The following is an 18,892-nucleotide window of genomic DNA, read 5'->3' on the forward strand; positions in this document are numbered from 1 at the left end:
TCGGCTCTCTTCTGTAGTCGCTGCACAACAAAAAAAGGGAAAATTTAAAATCAGAACATAAAGCAAAGGTTCACCTGCACCTCTGTAGTAACAGCACGTCCATAGCTGGAAGTAGAGAACTGAGACGTGTCTTAATAAGGCCATACATCACCAAAGAGAAAACAATATTGACATACTAGAGATATCGTACTGCTTACATTCTTCTCCTATCTACTTTGTGTAAACACAGCCTGCAGTTCAGTCCAGCTCAGTAGAAAGGTCTCTGAACTTTTGTCACATGACTGTTGGGTCTCTAATGCCTTAACAGTTGCACAGACAAAGGACGTTTTTTTTCTTTTTGACAGAATCTGACTCGAGGATAAAGTCTATTTTTGGCAAATTTTTGGCAGAGACTTGGTGAAGTTTTCTCACAGAATGGCATGTCACAGATGAGGAGTTCAAGGGCCGTAGGAAAGCTGAAAATCTGACAATAATCTCTGTTTTTACAGCTTCTGGCTCTAATAAATGGTGTAACTTTTGGGACTTTTGCAAAGAAGACTTGTCTGTGTCACCTGCCGGCAGGTTTTGGGCTTCAGAGAGTTAAGCAGCGATGACAAGCAGTAAATAATAATAATAAACAATTAAATCAAGACGAAGAAACGCCACATATCTACTAACTCGAAAGAGAATTCTCCTGGAAAAATCTCTTCTTTATTACACCGACTGCCGGCTGCACAGACGTCAGATGTGTTGAGTTTGATCACACGTGTCAGAAAACTGCTGAGTTGGGAAACATCAGGTGAACAGAAACTAAGATCATCATTTCTAATTTCTCTGAACAAAGACTGATGAGAAGACGCTTGTTATCTGTGTTTGCTTCATGCTAACTGAATATCAGGTTTCATTAGTGCAGGCAAACACGTCGTACGTACTTCGCTGGAGGACGACGGAGGAGCAATTTTCACCACTTTCTTCTCAGCAGGTCTGAAAGCAGAAAAAGACAAAAACCCATAAAGACCAGATGCAGAATGCGATGACCTGGTTGGACACTTTAATACCGAACCTGAAGACCGCTGATCCTCCACATGTGAAACACAAGATGAAATTACCTCTAAATTCCTGCTGGTTGCCTAGCAACCTCACAGAAATGGCAAAACGGGAGGAATTCAGAGGCAGCACCACACACAGTTAATCTGTAACCCTGCATTTGCTGCTTCAGGTCCATTTCTGTCTGATTCTTCTATTTATTGCTTCAGAACATCTCCTGCAAACACCACAGCACCACACTGGATGGCCTAAACGATCTCATTTATCTCATTAATAATAACAACAACACATATTTCCTTAAAATACATTGTGTGAGAGTCAGTCTCCTAAAGCATGACTTTTAAATTCAGATTATTTTTTATTTCCTGGTTTCCACATTTCTTGTCCACAAGTCAGCCCAGTTTCGGCTTTATATTTGAAAAGTATCATGTTTTAAAATATATATATTTATTGTACAAATTACATTTCTTATACTTGCATTAAGCAGCCACAGACCTTAGTTTTGCTTCACGTAAACAAACTGGAGAAGCCAGCGTCCACAAACCATCGGCCCTGCTCAAAGGTATTAAAAATCTGCTTTTTTTGTCCAAATTAAACAAGAAAAATATAACGTAAGCTTTGAAGGTGCTTTCAGGAATTTAATTATTTTTAAGTTGAGAGTTAGTTGTGACGCCCTTTCCCCGTCCTTTTGCTGTTTATGCTATGCTAAACTAGCTGTATATTTACCTCCTTCTGCTCTGGAGGTCCCTGTACCGGGATGTGTTATTCAATTTCCTTTTTGTGTAATTCTGCAGCTGCGATGACTAAAATAAAAGCAGCATTGTAACGCTGCCTTTCTGTTTGGTGAAGTTGGCAGAACAGGTTCAACAACATCAGCCTCACTGATTTTATTTACTCTTTAATTTAGTTGGTTTTAATGAGGCAGAAGCAAAAATGTCAATTTTTTTTTTCTCCAGAATTCCTTTAAAATCTCCCTCTGGCCTGGCATTGGCCTCTCAGTCAGATTTTACCAGAGTCAGAGTTTTATCATGTGAACATTCAAAGAACCAGCATAGAGCTTCTTCTTCTTAACTTATCCACTCATATGAGGCCAGGCTGTGCCGTTTCTGGCCATGAAGGATCACGACATGCTGCACATTAGGGCTGGTCCGAATACCAGTTTCTGAAATGGACGGGTGGGCAGTGTAGCAGGCGAATATCCAAATATCAAAATAACGATCCGGATAACACCCCAACGACCAAATATTCGGGTCTGGTCCAACTGCACATGTCACAAACCTCTCTCATAATATCCACCCATCTTCTGTGTTCAGTCTTTCTTGTGTTCTACTTCAGCTGCTTGGCATCATTTACGCTCTGACGTGTTTATTTAAAGGACACTGTTCTCTTATCCACAGAAGAACAACAGAACAACGACTAACTGAAGACAAACTCACGGCTCGCTCTCAGGAGATTCAGATTCCTTGACAGCTTTCACGTTGTTGGAACTCTCAACTTTGGTGAAGTCCTACAATGAAGAAGAAAACGTTAATATTTCCGTGTGAGACAGAAGCAGCAGTGAACGAGTACACGTTGTGGAAAAAAAACAATCCTATTACCACGGCATCCTCTGCCAGAACATCATCCACGTCCACATCTTCCTCTGTTGTTTGGAACCCAGAGAGCAGAAAGAGATCAGAGATTTCATCACAATTAAAATGCATAAAAGACCGGAATTAATAAACAGGACAGACATGAAGAGCATCTCGTATTGGCACTGTATGGAGAAACTGTTCGTCTAAACCTGAGCTGATGCAGCTACAACACAATCTTTCTTCTGTGTGTTTATGTTAATACATCTGAGTGATTACATGAAGCACATTCAGCCTCACCGTGCTCCTCCAGATAAGCCTGCAGCCGGGCGATGAGCTCCCCTTTGTTTCCTTTAGTGTCCAGACCTCTGGCCTCACACTCCTGCCTCAGCTCAGCAAGCTGCAACCAGACCACAGACAAAAGCAGGACGTCTCATTTAACAAGCAGAAGGTTTTTCTGCAAAGTAATTAAGATCTACGGATTATTCAGAGTAACTGGCAAAATATTTGTGGAAATCTGGAGGACGATATTTTCAATACTTTGAACTCCAGAAACAAAATCCTGATCACCATTATTGTATCGGGCTGGTGGCAGACACCGACCTCCTTTAGCGTCATGATTAAAAGTTCAGACCTTGATAACAGCTGGAGACATCATAACCCCACATGATCCTTTTAGTAGCTGTTCCACTGCCACTGAGAACCAAATGTAATACTTTGTAAAGCTATTTAAAGCCTCAATTTTCGATTTGATGACTATTAATGCTTTTTAATGCCCCATGGAAACCCTGTTCTGTGTGTTCCAGCTCACCTGGATGACATGAGGACAAGTCAGGAGTGTCATGTACTGTTGGAATCATGACTGTCATCATTTCAGCAATAATGCACAATTACAAGTAATTATTGAAGTGACTGCTGTTGTGCAGCATGCATAAACGCTCTCTCTGCAGTTTAATGCTGGAGGTATTTAATAAACTCTGAGTAATTATACCTACAAACAGCTGGAGGCAACAAATTAAACTCCACTTCCTGCTAAACAACATTCATTAGCAGTGAGTCTAATTAATGTCTTCATTGCAGCCAAGTTTATTTTTAAGGACATTTCAGTTTGCAACGGATGTAAAATTGTAGAGCAAAGTGATCCTGAATGCAAACTTTTACTCTCAGTGTTGTTTTAGGACCAATTTTCACGCTAGAATGGTTAAAATTCTGCCCTCAAATCACATCACACACCAGGTCCGTGTCTAACCCGGTAATGTGGCGGCATGCTGGTCACACTAGGGTTTGAAATGATACGAGGTACGACCCGGTAGGAGTGCAGCTTCAATGGAAAAGTGAGCAGATATGAGGCGTTTAGGTGCCGTTAAATGACCGTAGCGGGGTCCATGTCTGGAAGCGGCTTTTAGCAACCGAAGCGCGCAACAGTGACCGTGCGGCTAACATCCGGCTAACTCACATTACAGCATCACACACACTTGATTGTGGATCCCTTAATTACAATTAAACCGGGAAAGAGACGTTTGGTCACTTTTTATCCAACAAAATTCGCTGATTTTAGTTAATATTACATTAACATGTGTTTTCTAATTCACGTACTTTAACGTTAGCATGCTGTTAGCTCATTGAACACACGCCGGTTATTCGCACTCACGACCGGCGGCGACATTTTGTTCCTCAAACCGCGTATTTTTCCGTCTCCTCGGTGTCCGGCGCCACAGCTAACGGCAGCTACGACACTTTACAAACCAACAAACCGACCTAATGACGGTTTTAAGACATTAATTCAATATCTGCACCAACCTTCAGCTTCTGCAGCTCTATGACTTCGGCCATCTTTCTTTGTTGATGTATTACTTCCTCCAATCACACGGGAGCTGTTCTCCTTCTCAGCCGCGGCTCCGCCCACAGTCGGTTCGTCACAGCGCCGCCTGCTGGACCGGCGACACCCTGCTGGCGACTGGACGCTACTGCAGGAGAAAACAAAGAGAAAAGGGAGATAAAAAGCAAACAAAATGACACTTTAACTTCACTAAAAATGTGAAAATGTATTTATTTTGCACATTATATTGAATCTTGGATCTCACACTTATACTTTTGTAATGTCCTAATTTAATTTTTAAATTAGTCGAGTATTTTATTTTATTTTGTTTTCTAGAGTTTTTAATATTGTAGTTTCTTAACCTTAACATTAAAGTCGTTCGGGTTACTCAGTGTTCTATCCTGAATATGTAAACTTATTGGGTAAATTCACAGCACCAGTCTGATTCCTCTATTGGAAACCACTTTGGCTGCTGTTTTAAAAACGGCCAACATAAACAACAGTGACTTGATTTGATGAATTTCAGAGTAATTCTAATTTCCATGATTATTTTCTTGTCGTGCAACTGTTGACTCATGCGCCATTACATTTATTTGATGACTGTGTTTCTTTATAAATAAAAAACTGACATGCAAAACACACAAAATGCTCATAAGACTTATTTTTTGTACATTAAACCCAACAACAACAACAGCAAAATTAATCGGCATATTTAGATGTTTGTTTGCAGAAATATATGCCACTATATCTGGAATTTATACGACATATAATTGGATTTGAATTGTTAAAATTAAGTAATAGTATTATACATTTAATTTGATTTTTTCCTTGAATAATTGCACCCAAAAAGTCATTTGAATCACAGAATTTGAAACTTAACGTTTTAAATAAAAGTGATCTAAATCATATTTTATTACAATTTACCGTTATTTTACAGACTCTCTCCTGTTTTGCTAAATTACAGATAATAAGAAGGAGAATCTAAGAAACAAAAGTATTAATTTACACGTTAACCATAAAATAAAAAACATAAAAACCGACCTAAACTAAACTCTAATTTGTGTCTGAATCAAAAATCTGTGTTTTTACAAATTGTTCTTTTACAGTGTTTGACCGTAAAAAATTCAGACATTTTTATTGTATTTAAATCAGTAAGAAATAACATTATTTTACAGATATTTGCCAGTATTTGAAAGAAAAAAGTAGATATATTAAGGACTGAAAACTGCCTCAGCCTCCAGCCCCTGTTGTTTAATAAATGCTCATTTGATCTTTTACAACAATGGATCATAAAATTACTCTTTAAAAAGCAAACAGCTGCATTTAAATCCACTTAATATGTAATTATTTAACAGAAATGTGCTATTTTTTGCTGTTTTTCTGGCCCCCATGCTGTCAGTGAAGCTCTAATCACTCTCATGATATTTCTCTGCATGTCTTACGAGTCCTAACGAGTCACTGAAGGCTTCATCAGTTCCGCCCTGCAGGTCCCTGTTCATCGATCAAGTCACATTAATTATTAAAACACAAGCTGCTGCCATTTTGAGACGCTTGTTTGGCGTGAAACGTTCAGCGGAGAGGCTCCTGCTGCTGGGAATAAAATGGACGCAGCGTTTAAGGTGCTTCATGTCACTTCATTTGTTGGACGATTGAATTTCTAGAAGAGGTCAAATAACATTAACGTGATTGATTGCTTTGTTTCTAAGGTTGTTTTTCTGCTGGACTTCTCTGACTTCCCTCTGGCCTGATGAAGGAGACACAAAGACTGATATTTTTTAAATTCCCAAAGTGTCTCTGATCCACATTTTGCTGAATCTGTTGGAGTTTTAGGCCTAAACGGCTGAACATCGGTCGCATCTCGAGGCGGCTTGAAGGAAAAACAAAACCCAGTCCTACTGTTTCAACATGCGCTGATCTCTGTTAGATTTCACATCCTCGGCTTCTCTGGTTCTCTGTTGGAGGGGGGATGAAAAGGTGGTTCACGTTCTTGTTGCTAGGCAACAAGGCGCTCCACATGACTCATTTGGCTTCGTGGTGCAATCGGATGCAAGAGAGAAGACGAGGCTTCATCAGTAGATCAGAGCGGGTCCTTTCCTTATCGATTTAATAGTCACAGTGTGTGCATTTAATTATAATCATTTTGATTCATTCGTACTTTAGTTTTTATCCTTTCTTTGTTTTAATCAGTGGCTAAAGAAACCAAAACCGTTTAAACTCCCAAATTGACGAGTAAACGTCTGTAAATAAAGGGCTGGATATTCCCGTGTTGGGCCAGGATTTATGAAAACCAAAAAAGAACCAGATCAGGTTCTAAAACTGAGGCCTAAATGTTCTTCTTTCTGTCTTCTTATTCAGACTGAAGAGAAGCTGCCGTCGGTGTTACTCAGATCTTAATGATGGAGAGCAAACACCTTTGTTCAAAGTAACGTTCATCCGTTTGAGAGATGTGCTCCTAATGAGACGAAATAAAGAAGAGAAGCTGTGAAACGACCCACTGAGATTATTTTATTTATTATTTAACCTTTATTTAACCAGATAAACGACCCACTGAGATCAAAACCTCTTTCACACGAGTGACCTGGCCGAGAAAGGCACATGTCCACAGATAAACACACAACAGAACAAATCAACATTACAAAATAAGAAAGTGTGGACAGTAAGCAGATAAAACACAGGCACTGCTGAGTGGTTGTCTGTCCTTCTTCCAAAGAAAGAGGCTTCACGGGAAATGAGCTCTGACGTTTTTAGCTCAGAATGGAGGGTTTTCCAAGCAGAGAAACTAAAAGCTTTTTTCCCCCTATTTCAGTCTGAACACGAGCAGCAGCCAGAAGCAGAATGTCGTTTGACTGAAAGGCTTTTAATTCTGTGAAGAGATCAGCCTAAATAAACAGGAACCAATCCGAGAAGATCCTCATAGATCAGAGTCATCCGAGGAGTGTATCGTCTTTCATTCAAGGACGGGAAGCCAGCTTCAGCGTACAGCTCACAGTGAGGCGACTACAACCACTTCTAAACCTCAGAGCACACAGCGGTAGACCAGAGTCACAGCTGGTCGACGCACACATCAATCAACTCTTCAGATCGTCTCAATAAACCTGAACAGGATCCATCCATCCATCATCTCTACACCTTAATCCTCACTAGGGTCATGGGGGGCTGGAGTCTATCCCAGCTGACTCAGGGTGAAGGCAGGTTCACCTGGACAGGTAACCAGTCTATCACAGGGCTACACTTAGAGACAGACAACCAAGCACACTCACATTCACACCTACGGACAATTTACAATCACCAATTAACCTCAGCATGTTTCTGGACTGTGGGAGGAAGCTGGAGAACCCGGAGAGAACCCACGCTGCACGGGGAGAACATGGAGACTCCACACAGAAAGATCCCGGGTGTCCTCACCGGGATGTGAACCAGCGACCTTCTAGCTGCGAGGCAACAGTGCTAACCACTGAGCCACCTTCCACTTAACAGGGTGAACACCATAAATAAGAACGTAAACACGGCTGCCGTTCTGTCAAGAAGTTTAGCATTTTAGGACAGTTAGATGACAACACTGATGCTAATCTTCTATTTGTCGCTTCAATATGATGCTAGGAGACAGTTAGCTTAGCTTAGCTTAGCATAAAACAGGTGGGTTTTCTTACCTTTGCACAGGTTTTCTGTACTCACTTCAATGCATTCATACTTTTCTTTATATCCTTGCTTCCTTTTTTAAAATTTAAAATCAGTGTATAAAAACAAATACTGTATAAAGCCGAAAATTCAGATGCAAAAACCAGAGTTTTCCGGCTGTTGGCTGTTATTTCTGTAAATAAGGAAGAACGAGATGAAATTTCAAACCAGAGACTCTTCGGTCCATCCAGAAGATGCCGTCGGTGTTAAACAGACCCAGATGTTGGAGAAGCAACACCTAACGAACAAGACTCACTTTACTGAGGTTATAGCGTAATATGTAGAATATCAGCTAAATATCAGGGAAAGTACCTCAGAGTGTCATGAACTCACTGATTACAGAACAGGTGGACACAAATGCGCGACACAGAATGGGTTCAGGAAAAAGACAGGTGTAATGGCTGGCAGGGTTCGGTACACAGGAAATCAGTCACTCAGGCAAAGGCAGGCAGAAGGCAAAAGTCCAAAAAACAGAAACAACGTCGTGAACAAACAGACTATGACTTGACTTGAAAACGCTGGTATGAAGACTGTGAAGTGCAACGAACTGGCGATGACAGTGACAGTGAGACACACAAGATAATATACACGAGGTAATGAGGGGAGATGGGAAACAGGTGCGGGGAGGTAATCAGGGAACAGGTGTGACAAGACAGGTGCAGGAAGCAAAACTAGAACAGAAACAACCGGTAAAGTGATTTCAAAATAAAACAGGAAAGATGAGACATAAAATGTGTACACATGGACAGAAACTTGACAGACATGACAGAGTTGTACAATGCTTAAGTAAATTTTTATTTAGTTACACATCAGCTGAACACTATTATTTTTATCAACTAAATAAATGCAAAACCAGCCACAGCCCCGTTAGCATCAGCTCTACTTTGCATTTACTGCTAGTTAGCTAATATTAGCATGCTAACATTAGCAACATGACTGTAGACACCAATAACAGCAGATAACATAATAAATGTGCACTTTTTAAGATGTAATAGGCCAATAACGTAATAACTTTTGGCCAATAACGTGATAAAAGTCTTGAACAGATAACATAATAACTTTGGTTATTACATTTGCAAAGAATTTATTTAGACTACGTTTTCGGTTCAGGACTTTTATTTTTTTATCGGCCTACTGCATTTTAAAAAGTGCAAATTTATTACATTATCGGCTGTTATTACTTTATTAGCTTCTACAGTTGCGCCTGCTAATCATCAGCTGTTAGCATGCTGCTGTTAGCATTTAGCTCCTGTTGTCGTGATGCAGTCAGCGGTGATTTTTATTTTTATTTTTTTACTATTCTCAGATATATCCTGGTCACGTTGTTGTCTTCTGTTTGGAGTATTCGTGTCCCAGATGAGGTCTGAGCGGAGTGACGGGGTTCACAGATGAAACAGGCCTGAACTGGATTTCACTGTGAATGCTGACATTGTTTGAAAAAAGAGGTTTAAACGGTGTCACAGTTTTCATATGATACAGAAAAAGCCCCGAGCAGACTGACTTTAAAGTTGTGGAGGACAAAGCCGGATGAATTTAGGGAGTCACAAGAGCTCCAGTAATCCTCATTAACGCTGCATTCCTCCGTTTGCTTTCTGCAGCCGCCCTGTGACCGACTGTTCTAATGACACAGAAATTAAAAACTTTGAATTCAAAACAAACCTTGAAACCCAAAACTGCAAAAAACGAGCACGGCGGTGAGATTTCACCTGATGCACCTTTTACAGTTTCCACCTTTAGTGACATGGCTTCGATAATCATCATCATCAGCATGAATTCAGAGTAAATCCACACATAATTGGGAATAATTAAGGAAGCGGCCCAAAATGCATCAGGTGACCTGAGCAGAGATTTGAGAGCACGTGTTCTGTGAAAACAATGAGTGATACTGTAACGCTCATGATCTAAATACGACCTCGATGTGTTGTTTTTAGCCTTGAGACTCTGATAAATAATGAATTTTAAGAAGATTTGTGTGTTTTTGTTGATTAAAAATAAACAAATCTGGCAGAATAATGAATGCAAGGTTCAGATTTACAGTTCTACACGTTTGGAATGATTCAAAGCTGCTCCACATCTATGCAGCAGCGGCGATGTTTAGTGCTGGAATAAATGTTTTAAAGTCTAACATTAGTAAAATTCATAAATGTTGTTTAACTGGCAGAAAATTAGAGGTATTATATTGTAAAAATGAGCATGTTAGCTGAATATTTACTTACGTTGCAGCTCTTTTCTGTGCAATATCTGAATATCCACACACAGAAAAATCAGTAATTCTGTATATTTATATGGTTTAGTTTATCCTCTGCATGTTTGCATTGTGAATTAAGTACAATTTCACATTTTTCCCCTAAAAAAATCCTTTAAATTTAATATAAAATACCAGAAAATGACAATATAAACCTTATCAACAACTGCAGATGTTAAACTTTCTGTATTTTTTATTCATTTTTAAGTTCATGCACTTTCAGTTGTGTTTCTTCTATGAATGCTGCTGTAAAAACATCTTTTTATTCTGGAAAATGTTAAAACTCTGACTGCTTGTTCATCTCATCGTTGCTTTATTTTGTATCTGTAACTGAATAAATGAAAGCATCTGGTCTGTCTGCAGGTTAGTTTGTAACATCCGTTTCAGTTGGGCAGTAAAAAGTTCACCGTTTCCCTGAACTGGATAAAAATCTAAAGTAAAATGAGATATTTCAGTACCGAACACGATGAATCTACCTGTGATGCTCCATTATTTATTGTTTTTCTGTGTGCATCAGGGAGCTTCAGGTTGAATTAAAATGATTTCCTTTGTCTGGTTCCTGCGTTCTGTCCCGTGATGCCACCAAAGTAAAGCGCATGTGGAATTCAGCATTTCTCAGGTGATTATGTGGCGCTTTCTCTACTGTACTGTAATCCAGCTTCTACTGTAAATACACAACCCAGTGCAGGAGCCTCTAAATCTAAATCTGAGGAGGAGGAGGAGGAGGAGGAGGAGGAGGAGGTCGGCAGGACTCCTGCAGGAAGGAGGCGTCCAACATCAGAGACTTTAAAAAGCCTCTTTTCTGTGTCCTGCTGCTCACTAAAGGGACAATGTGGACGTCTGCTGTGCTGCTGGTGCTGCTGCTGGCAGCGGCTTCTCAAACCGCCGCGAGTGAGTAGAAACAAAAAAATACTTTTGTTGAGCTGCAGCTTCAGAAATGATCAGATTGTGATGCTGTCGTACAAACGGTGGATTTAACAGAACAGAAGAAGTTTTATTGAAGCTGCGTTCAGATCATTTACTGCAGTAGAAAAATACTCGAGTACAAGTAACTGAAAATGTCACTGGAGTAAACCTGTGGATGTGTTTTATTTGTTTTTAAAGCAAAATGTGAACAACTCAGGAATTGCTCGTATATTTTAATTATTATTGCTGCTGATGCAATAATTAGTTGGATTCTATTTCATATGTTGTTAATTATTTTAATGTTATCACTTCATATGACTGGACAAATGCTTTCAGACATTTTCTGCAAAGACAGAAGCGATTGAAACTGTCAGAATAATGTAGAAAAATATTTTATCTGAACTGCAGTTAAGAATAAAATAGCGGACGATGAAAATATCCTGCACATGTGATGCTTTCTGAACACTTTGCGCTGCGTTTCTTGTACGAATGCCGCCGTACAAATAATGTTTTATTGATGTTTTTAATGTTTAATCTGAAAAACTTTGATTCCTTCTTATGTTATTCCGAGAAGCTTCAGTGAACCTGTGAGAATTTGCTGACTTTAGGACAATATATGAAACTTTTTTTTAAATCGAGCTACAGATCTAAATAAGTGTATTGATGTTATATTTAGATTATTATTATTTTTTTAGCATTAGCTCCTTTCTAAGGAAGCTGCTTTGACTGAATTTAAGTAAACATCATTTGCTTTGCTTTGATAAGAACCTTCAGTTTTTTTCTAACTAGACACGAGGCACACATCTAACTAAAGGTTACTTTTGCATCAACCAGGTTTACTTGAAATTCGTCTTTCTGCTCAAATTCATAAATTTGCATCTTTAAAGCAGAATTCTGCTCATAATGAGGAAGTCTGGCCTTAAATTTGGGACATTTTCTCAGTGTGTTAGTGACAGTTTGTTCTTAATGAGTTACTAAACGCTTAAAAGATCAAAAACATGTGATAAATTCTCTTTAAATCGACTCTGCAGGGTTTTCTTTCCTTACCTTGCAGCCAGTTGTGTTTCCTGCTGAGGTGTTTCACGTGTCGTCGTCGTCGTCTGTAAGATCCAGTTTTTCCCACGACCTCGTTACTCAGCCAGGCGTGGACGACACAGAATCTGACCTCCACAGAGCAAAACACTCACTTTTTCTCTTAATCCCGAGAGATTCACATGTTTTACGTCTGTTTCAGAATAATAACTCTGTGCTGGTGTAGCATCGGCAGCATTTAGCTGTAAGTTATTGGTGGTTGTCGTGGTTTTTTTCTGCGTCTGAAATCAAATCTTAGAGTGATTTTGGTGCAAACGTTGGGCGACAAAATCCACATAAATTCCAAACTTTAGTGGGTTTCTTGCAAAGTTGCAGAAGTTTTAGCACCAACTTTCCTTTTCTCTAAACTTTGGCTTGAATTTTTGCACAAAATAAGGATTTCATCACCAATTTACAATAAAAAAAATCTTCAAAAACAGGAGGAAAGATTTCTTAGATCAAGGCATGAGGGTGTTATTCTAGAAAAACGTCTTTAACGTTCTGGAAAACAGAAGGAACACCTGAAACAGGAGCATCGTAACTCTAAAACAACACCGTCTGAATTCATAATCTCGTCCTAAAGTCTGATTCAGCTCAGAGTTTAATCCAAATTCAGCCCTGTGACACTGTTAATCTGTCAAATAATCACGAACACACTCAGCTGAGCGTCACATGAGGCGGATCAGGACCAGAGGTTTATAATAAAACACCCTCGTCTGAACAACGCTGGGGACCCTCGGCTGCCTTTGGGGTGAAATCAAAGTCTGTAAATACATAAATGTACATAGAACGGCATCGTTTCAGCAGTGATGCTTGGAAAAATGTAAACCAAGAAGAATCTATAAAAACTGGAGGTCCAAGTTCTGTGAAAACAGAAATCTTTATTGTTTTTTTGGGTTTTTTTTGTTTGTTTACCTGCTTTCGTATCTTCATTTGCTTCGACTGACAGATTCTCCAGGTGAAGAATTCATCTGGATCAATTCGTTTTAAGGCCCCTAATTGTGTTTTTACTCTAATTAGAAGCATCACATCATAAATAATGGATTTATTTTCGTATTCTATTGTTCAAATATTCAGTGTTTATTCTTATTTTAGAAACTGATCCTCCTCTTATGTCTGTTTTAGTATTTTATGCTATTTTACTGTTTTATTTAGTCTTATACTGGATATATATCTTATTTTGTGATTTATTTTGACATTTCAGAGCCCAAGAACCGCTTCACTCGTTACCCGTCATGGAACACCAAGATGTATCCGATCTGGAAGGACGGAGACCCGCGATACAGAGACTCCTGGAAAGGTACAGCTGCAGCAACAGGGCATCACGTCCGGTGCGTTCTGACTTTAAACGTACTCAGACATGTGATCTCTGCTTTTCCGCCTCCTGCTGCAGGTGGAAGAGTGATTTTCAACGTGGGAAATGACTCGCCGACTCTGACCGGAGCCAGAGTGACCTTCACCATCGACCTGGAGTTCCCTCACAACCAGAAGGTGCAGCCGGACGGAGACGTGGTTTGGGCTGAAGACTGCATAGTTAACGGTAACAAGCATGAAATGAAAAATACTTTATTCATCCCAGAAGGGAAATTCAATTGTGTTGTGCATGTGTTTTTTAAAAGCCTTTATTTATACAGGGAGAAGCCCCAATGAGAGGAGATACTCTCTTGTACATGGGTGCCCCGTAAACATGACAATAAGCAAAGAACTCAGACATACACTCTCACATACAGAATAAATAATCATAAGTTAGAGAAAGTGTACGAGTTAAATTTAAAGAACACTCACACCGCTCCATGTTGGACACCAGGGCCTCAAACCTGTCCAATGGGATCAGACGATCTCATCTCAACAGGCTTTGAGTTTTGTTCCAGTACTCGGGTGCATAATATTTAATTAAAAGCTTGTTTCCTAGATCTCAGTTTTAATGAGTGTGTTTTCCAAGACTACAAACTCTTGGGCCCCAGTCTGATGAGAAATTGATCTATAATTAAAAAGACCAGTAAGACATTCAGGTAATCTTCCTAACAAAGCTTTGTAGATGAATAAAATGCAACGTTTGACCCTCAGTGACACAATTAACCCTTAAATCTGTCAGACTTTATTTGTGCAGCAGCTTCTTTACAGTTTAAAAGTGATTTATGATATTTATGATACAAGAAGTCAAATGAAAATGAAACTATTTGACGCTAAAAACCGTGAAACACACGAAAAAAAAGAGTGAAAGAACCTGAGAGGTTGTCCAGTTTCATTCAGGGGAAACATGTCAAGGTACATTTGCAGCAGTAAAGTTTAAAAGAAAAGTTTTTCTTTCCAACATTATTAGAACCTTTATATGACGCTGGGTGGGCTCCATGTTCTTCCTGCAGATGTTTGATTCCTATCTGGTGCATGTTATCGATCCCTTTAGTACTTTTGTGTTTATAAAAACTCCAAAAAAAGCCCCAAAAGAATCCAGACAACATTTAAATCTAACATTCAAAGAACATTTTAAGGATGTCTATCATTTTAAAGAACGTTCCAATGAGGTTAAAAGTGAACTAAGACAGAATGTTTTGACAAACCAACGTTCAAAAAACGTTCTTCATCGAGGCCTCAGAAGACAGAACGTGAGTTAATAAAACGTTCCCGTAATCTGACATATGAACATTGATGGAACGTTTTACCATTTTAGTCTTCTGAAGGTGTTTTGGAGATGTTGATGTTCTTCTACAAAACGTTCCCACAATGTTGCACGACAACAATAAAGGAAAACCTCAATGCAACATTTGGAGAACGTCGTTAGAGAACTTGAGAAGAACTTTGAGAAGAACACTGTGGGAACTTTCTCAGAATGTTTCTAGAACAAAAAAGTTTCTACCCAGGATGTGAGGATGTAAACACCTGAAAACCAGCAGCTGTCAACATAAACACACTAGACTAAAGCTTCATCAGCATGTTCTCATAAAGACGTGAACATTTATCCCATCGCCGGCAGCTTTTCTTTGTCTGGTTGTCAGATTTCAATCTCTCACCGTCTCAAACTCTGTCCTGCTGCAGGAACAAAGTACCGCCAGTCTGAACCAGTTTACCCGACACAGAGCGCGGACTGGGAGGCAGTTTTCCCCGATGGGACGCCGGTGAAGAAGGACAAGAAGCCGGCGTACGTGTTCGTCTGGAAGACGTGGGGTGAGCGAAGCCGTCGACTCGTATCGAGTGCTTTCTGAGGCTCTTATGAAAACATTCAACATGACCTGAAGCAGGATTAAACAGGAGCCTCGTCATATGATCACATTAAACCGCCGTGACATGAACCAGCAAACACAGTCAGACTTCAGGATATCCTCCTGAAGCAGCACGTGGATTATGGCTCCTTTGACAAGCGTATTAATCCTTCAGGCAGTCTCCAGAAGGTTTTGTGACGTTATTTGTGGACCTTGCAGGTCAGTACTGGCAGGTTGCAGACGGGCCGTCCTCCTCTCTGACGATCGGCACCGACGACATCCCTCTGGGCTCCTACACCATGGACATCGTCATCTACCACTACCGCAGCAAGGAGAAGTTCATTCCTCTGGGATACGCCTCCACCCAGTTCTCCATCACCGGTTAGTTCCACAATGCGCAGAAAGTGGTTGGAGGATGTCTGTGAAGGTTCTCAGGCCTCCAGGTTGTTCTCGTAGATTAATCGTAGCAACTGCTTGAGTTCCTTGAAGACGTTCCACCTCTCATCCAAGAGGCTTCATCAGCTCTGACTGACTAGTTGGGAGTTCCAGATATCCTGAAGGAGCCATTAATACCTGAGTTTCAATTGGAGGTTTGTTGCTCCTCCCCCTCGTTAAAGACCCTAACGAACCCCATTGCGGCAGGGGGAGCACTAACGACTCACATAACGAGGGGGAGGAGCAACAAACCCCCAACTGGATGGGAGATGGAACGTCTTCCAGGAGCTCAAGTGAGTCCAGTTGCTCCGATTAATCCACCAGAATAAGATGACTGGAGGTGGGATTAACCTGCCAATTAATGGGCTTTATGAGTCAAACAAAGCTGCTTCAGATATCTCCAAAATACTCAGCATAGAACTCTTCTACCGTGAATTTGACACCTATGAGACACAAAATTTAAGTAGATGTTCCCTGATTTCATAAAACATGTATTATCTCAACAGAGCTTTCACAGTTTGCACTAAAACTTCCAATATTTATGAAAAACAAAGTCACCAGGAGCTGCTAAACACTAATCGCCGCATGCAAAGTGATGAATTTGTTAATTAATTTGCAACTAAAACAAGCCTTTCAGTCGGCTTTGGTGCATTTACAGATCGTCTGCTAATGTGCATTGTTAATGTTAAATTTGCCAGTAAGTGCGTCCAGGAACAAATCAGCCATAAAGGTGTTTTGTTGATTGCAGAGGAAAGAAATCATATCCTGCAGCAGGGATTTTATTTATATCTATAACTAACTACTGCAAAAACAGAACAGAAAGCAGATGATAAATGTGTCCAACGCTGTCAGACGACATGATGCGAGTTTTATTTAATTATATCACAGTGAATGAAATGTTTTTTTGTATCTGTGGCAACCAAAACTCTTGTTTTAGCATCATGGAGTTTTACATAAAACCAGAGCTTCATGTGTTCAGTTCAGTTTTTGCTTCTCAGTCATCAGCGTACATCGGAGTTACAGAGCGAACCACTTCTTAAAGTAGAGTTAAGATAAAATGAGCTGTGGGAAGTTTTACAGCAGCCAAGTGTCAAAATGCAGGAACATCAGTAGAAAAACAAGACAACAAATACACATAGGTTCTGTTGAATTTGCACATATCTAAATAAAAACAATGTTATTTCACATTTTCTTCCATGAGTAGAACTACTGATATAGGATCTACTGATGAAACACAGATTATGCTGCAGAGATGGTTGAAATTTAAAAAATCTGAACTATTTCAGCTATTTAAGATAAAAAGGTTGGAAAAAACCCTAAGACCCTGTGGTGCAAAGATTTAAATGACCAACGTTCTTTCTTATTTTTTATTAATTTTGACCAATATTATCTTTTATTGCTTCCTGTTTTTGATTATTTACTTATTTTGCTTCTGACTGATCCTGCCTCTGGTTTGTCCTCATTGCATTTACCACATCAATTGCTCAAGTCCCTATTTTTACTGAGTGCTTCATTTACACCATAATGTTGTTGGTAGGTCTAGTTTGTTTTGTGTTTATTGCCTTTTTATTTCAAGGCTGATTGATCAACTCCAGAGTGTCCCACTGACTCGTGTTCCTCTTCAGATCAGATCCCCTTCGCCGTCTCTCTGGACCAGGTGAACGACATCGTGGCCGGAGACATGCGCTTCATCCAGAACCGGGCCATCGCCTTCACCATCACCCTCCACGACCCCAGCCAGTACCTCAGCAACGCCGACATCACCTTCAACTGGGACTTTGGAGACGAGAGCGGAGCCCTGATATCCAGAGAGCTGACCGTCACTCACACCTACATCAGCTCCGGTTCGTTCAAGCCTCAGGTGGTGATCCAGGCGGTCATCCCCGACAAGGCCTGCGACCCCCCAACCGACAAACCGACCAAGGCCCCCGGTCCGCCCTCTGACCAGGGCACCACAGGTAAGGAGGAAGTGTTGAAGGAGCATTTTAAAATGAGAATATACCCTATGTGCTTTCTGTTTATGTACAGATGAAACATAAGATGCTTCATCTCTCATCCAAGAGGCTTCACCAGCTCTGACTGACTAGTTGGGAGTTCCACATACTGATATCCTTAAGGAGCCATTAACACCTGAGATTCGATGTCTGTGAAGATTCTCAGTCTGGAAAACTCAGGTGTTAATGGCTCCTGCAGGATATCAGTATGTGGAACTCCCAACTAGTCAGTCAGAGCTGATGAAGCCTCTTGGATGAAACGTCTTCAAGGAACTCAAGCAAGTCCAGTTGCTACGATTAATCATCTAGAATACAAATTAATCAACTGGACTGATATTGGTAGGGTGATTTAATATTAAGAGCTAATTAGGTTAGCATGCTAACACGCTAATAAACCTGCTGAGCTTCAACACGGTGATGTTGTCACTGTCACAACTCCTGTGAACCCCCATTAACATCAGCACTGATACCATCGTCTCCTACAACATATCCTAAGCTAATTCTTCCTGCGTACACTACTGGGTTTGTTATAATCTGTTTATACTTTTTAAAAAAAAGTAATCTAATACGATATTATAATTCAGTGGGGAAAATGTATTGTTACAGCAGCAAAGGGGATAGTGCAAACATTCACGAAATATCAGTACAAAATAAAAAATAAACCAAAAATATACACAAGTACTAGTTCAGATTGTCAGGCTGGATGGATGGACATCTATGTCGCACAGATTCTAGTATATTGCACAAAGTCTTTAAATGTTAAAAAATATTCATAAGTCACAGCTTTGAATTTATTGATATTGCACCAGAAAGAACAGTTTTTCGCTGTGTGGGTAAATAAACCTTATAATATTATAAAGGACATTACAGGACTTACTAAAAGTATTTTCATTCATATTTTAGTGTTTCTGCTGCTGGGATGCCAAACAACATTTCATTATAAAACC

At 39.9% G+C, this 18,892-nt stretch overlaps 2 protein-coding genes across 2 annotated transcripts in view; one reads left to right on the forward strand and one right to left on the reverse strand.

Annotated features, from left to right (window-relative positions):
• sarnp (SAP domain containing ribonucleoprotein) overlaps positions 1-4,430 on the reverse strand; it is a 7,867-nt gene extending 3,437 nt beyond the window's left edge. Inside the window, exons 1-6 of the mRNA XM_008296126.1 lie at positions 4,398-4,430; positions 2,898-2,997; positions 2,625-2,668; positions 2,463-2,533; positions 912-963; positions 6-20 (exon numbers count right to left, since the gene is read on the reverse strand). Coding sequence (XP_008294348.1) covers positions 6-20; positions 912-963; positions 2,463-2,533; positions 2,625-2,668; positions 2,898-2,997; positions 4,398-4,430 — 315 coding nt within the window. The remainder of the gene's footprint in view (positions 1-5; positions 21-911; positions 964-2,462; positions 2,534-2,624; positions 2,669-2,897; positions 2,998-4,397) is intronic.
• A 6,739-nt stretch (positions 4,431-11,169) lies between these two features.
• Positions 11,170-18,892, forward strand: part of pmelb (premelanosome protein b) — a 13,374-nt gene continuing 5,651 nt past the window's right edge. Inside the window, exons 1-6 of the mRNA XM_008296119.1 lie at positions 11,170-11,230; positions 13,521-13,616; positions 13,710-13,856; positions 15,353-15,481; positions 15,736-15,897; positions 17,577-17,909. Of these exons, the coding sequence (XP_008294341.1) occupies positions 11,170-11,230; positions 13,521-13,616; positions 13,710-13,856; positions 15,353-15,481; positions 15,736-15,897; positions 17,577-17,909 (928 nt within the window). The remainder of the gene's footprint in view (positions 11,231-13,520; positions 13,617-13,709; positions 13,857-15,352; positions 15,482-15,735; positions 15,898-17,576; positions 17,910-18,892) is intronic.

The sequence above is a fragment of the Stegastes partitus genome, unplaced genomic scaffold, assembly GCF_000690725.1.
Source record: "Stegastes partitus isolate 25-593 unplaced genomic scaffold, Stegastes_partitus-1.0.2 Scaffold1101, whole genome shotgun sequence".
Classification (NCBI taxonomy): Eukaryota; Metazoa; Chordata; class Actinopteri; family Pomacentridae; genus Stegastes; species Stegastes partitus.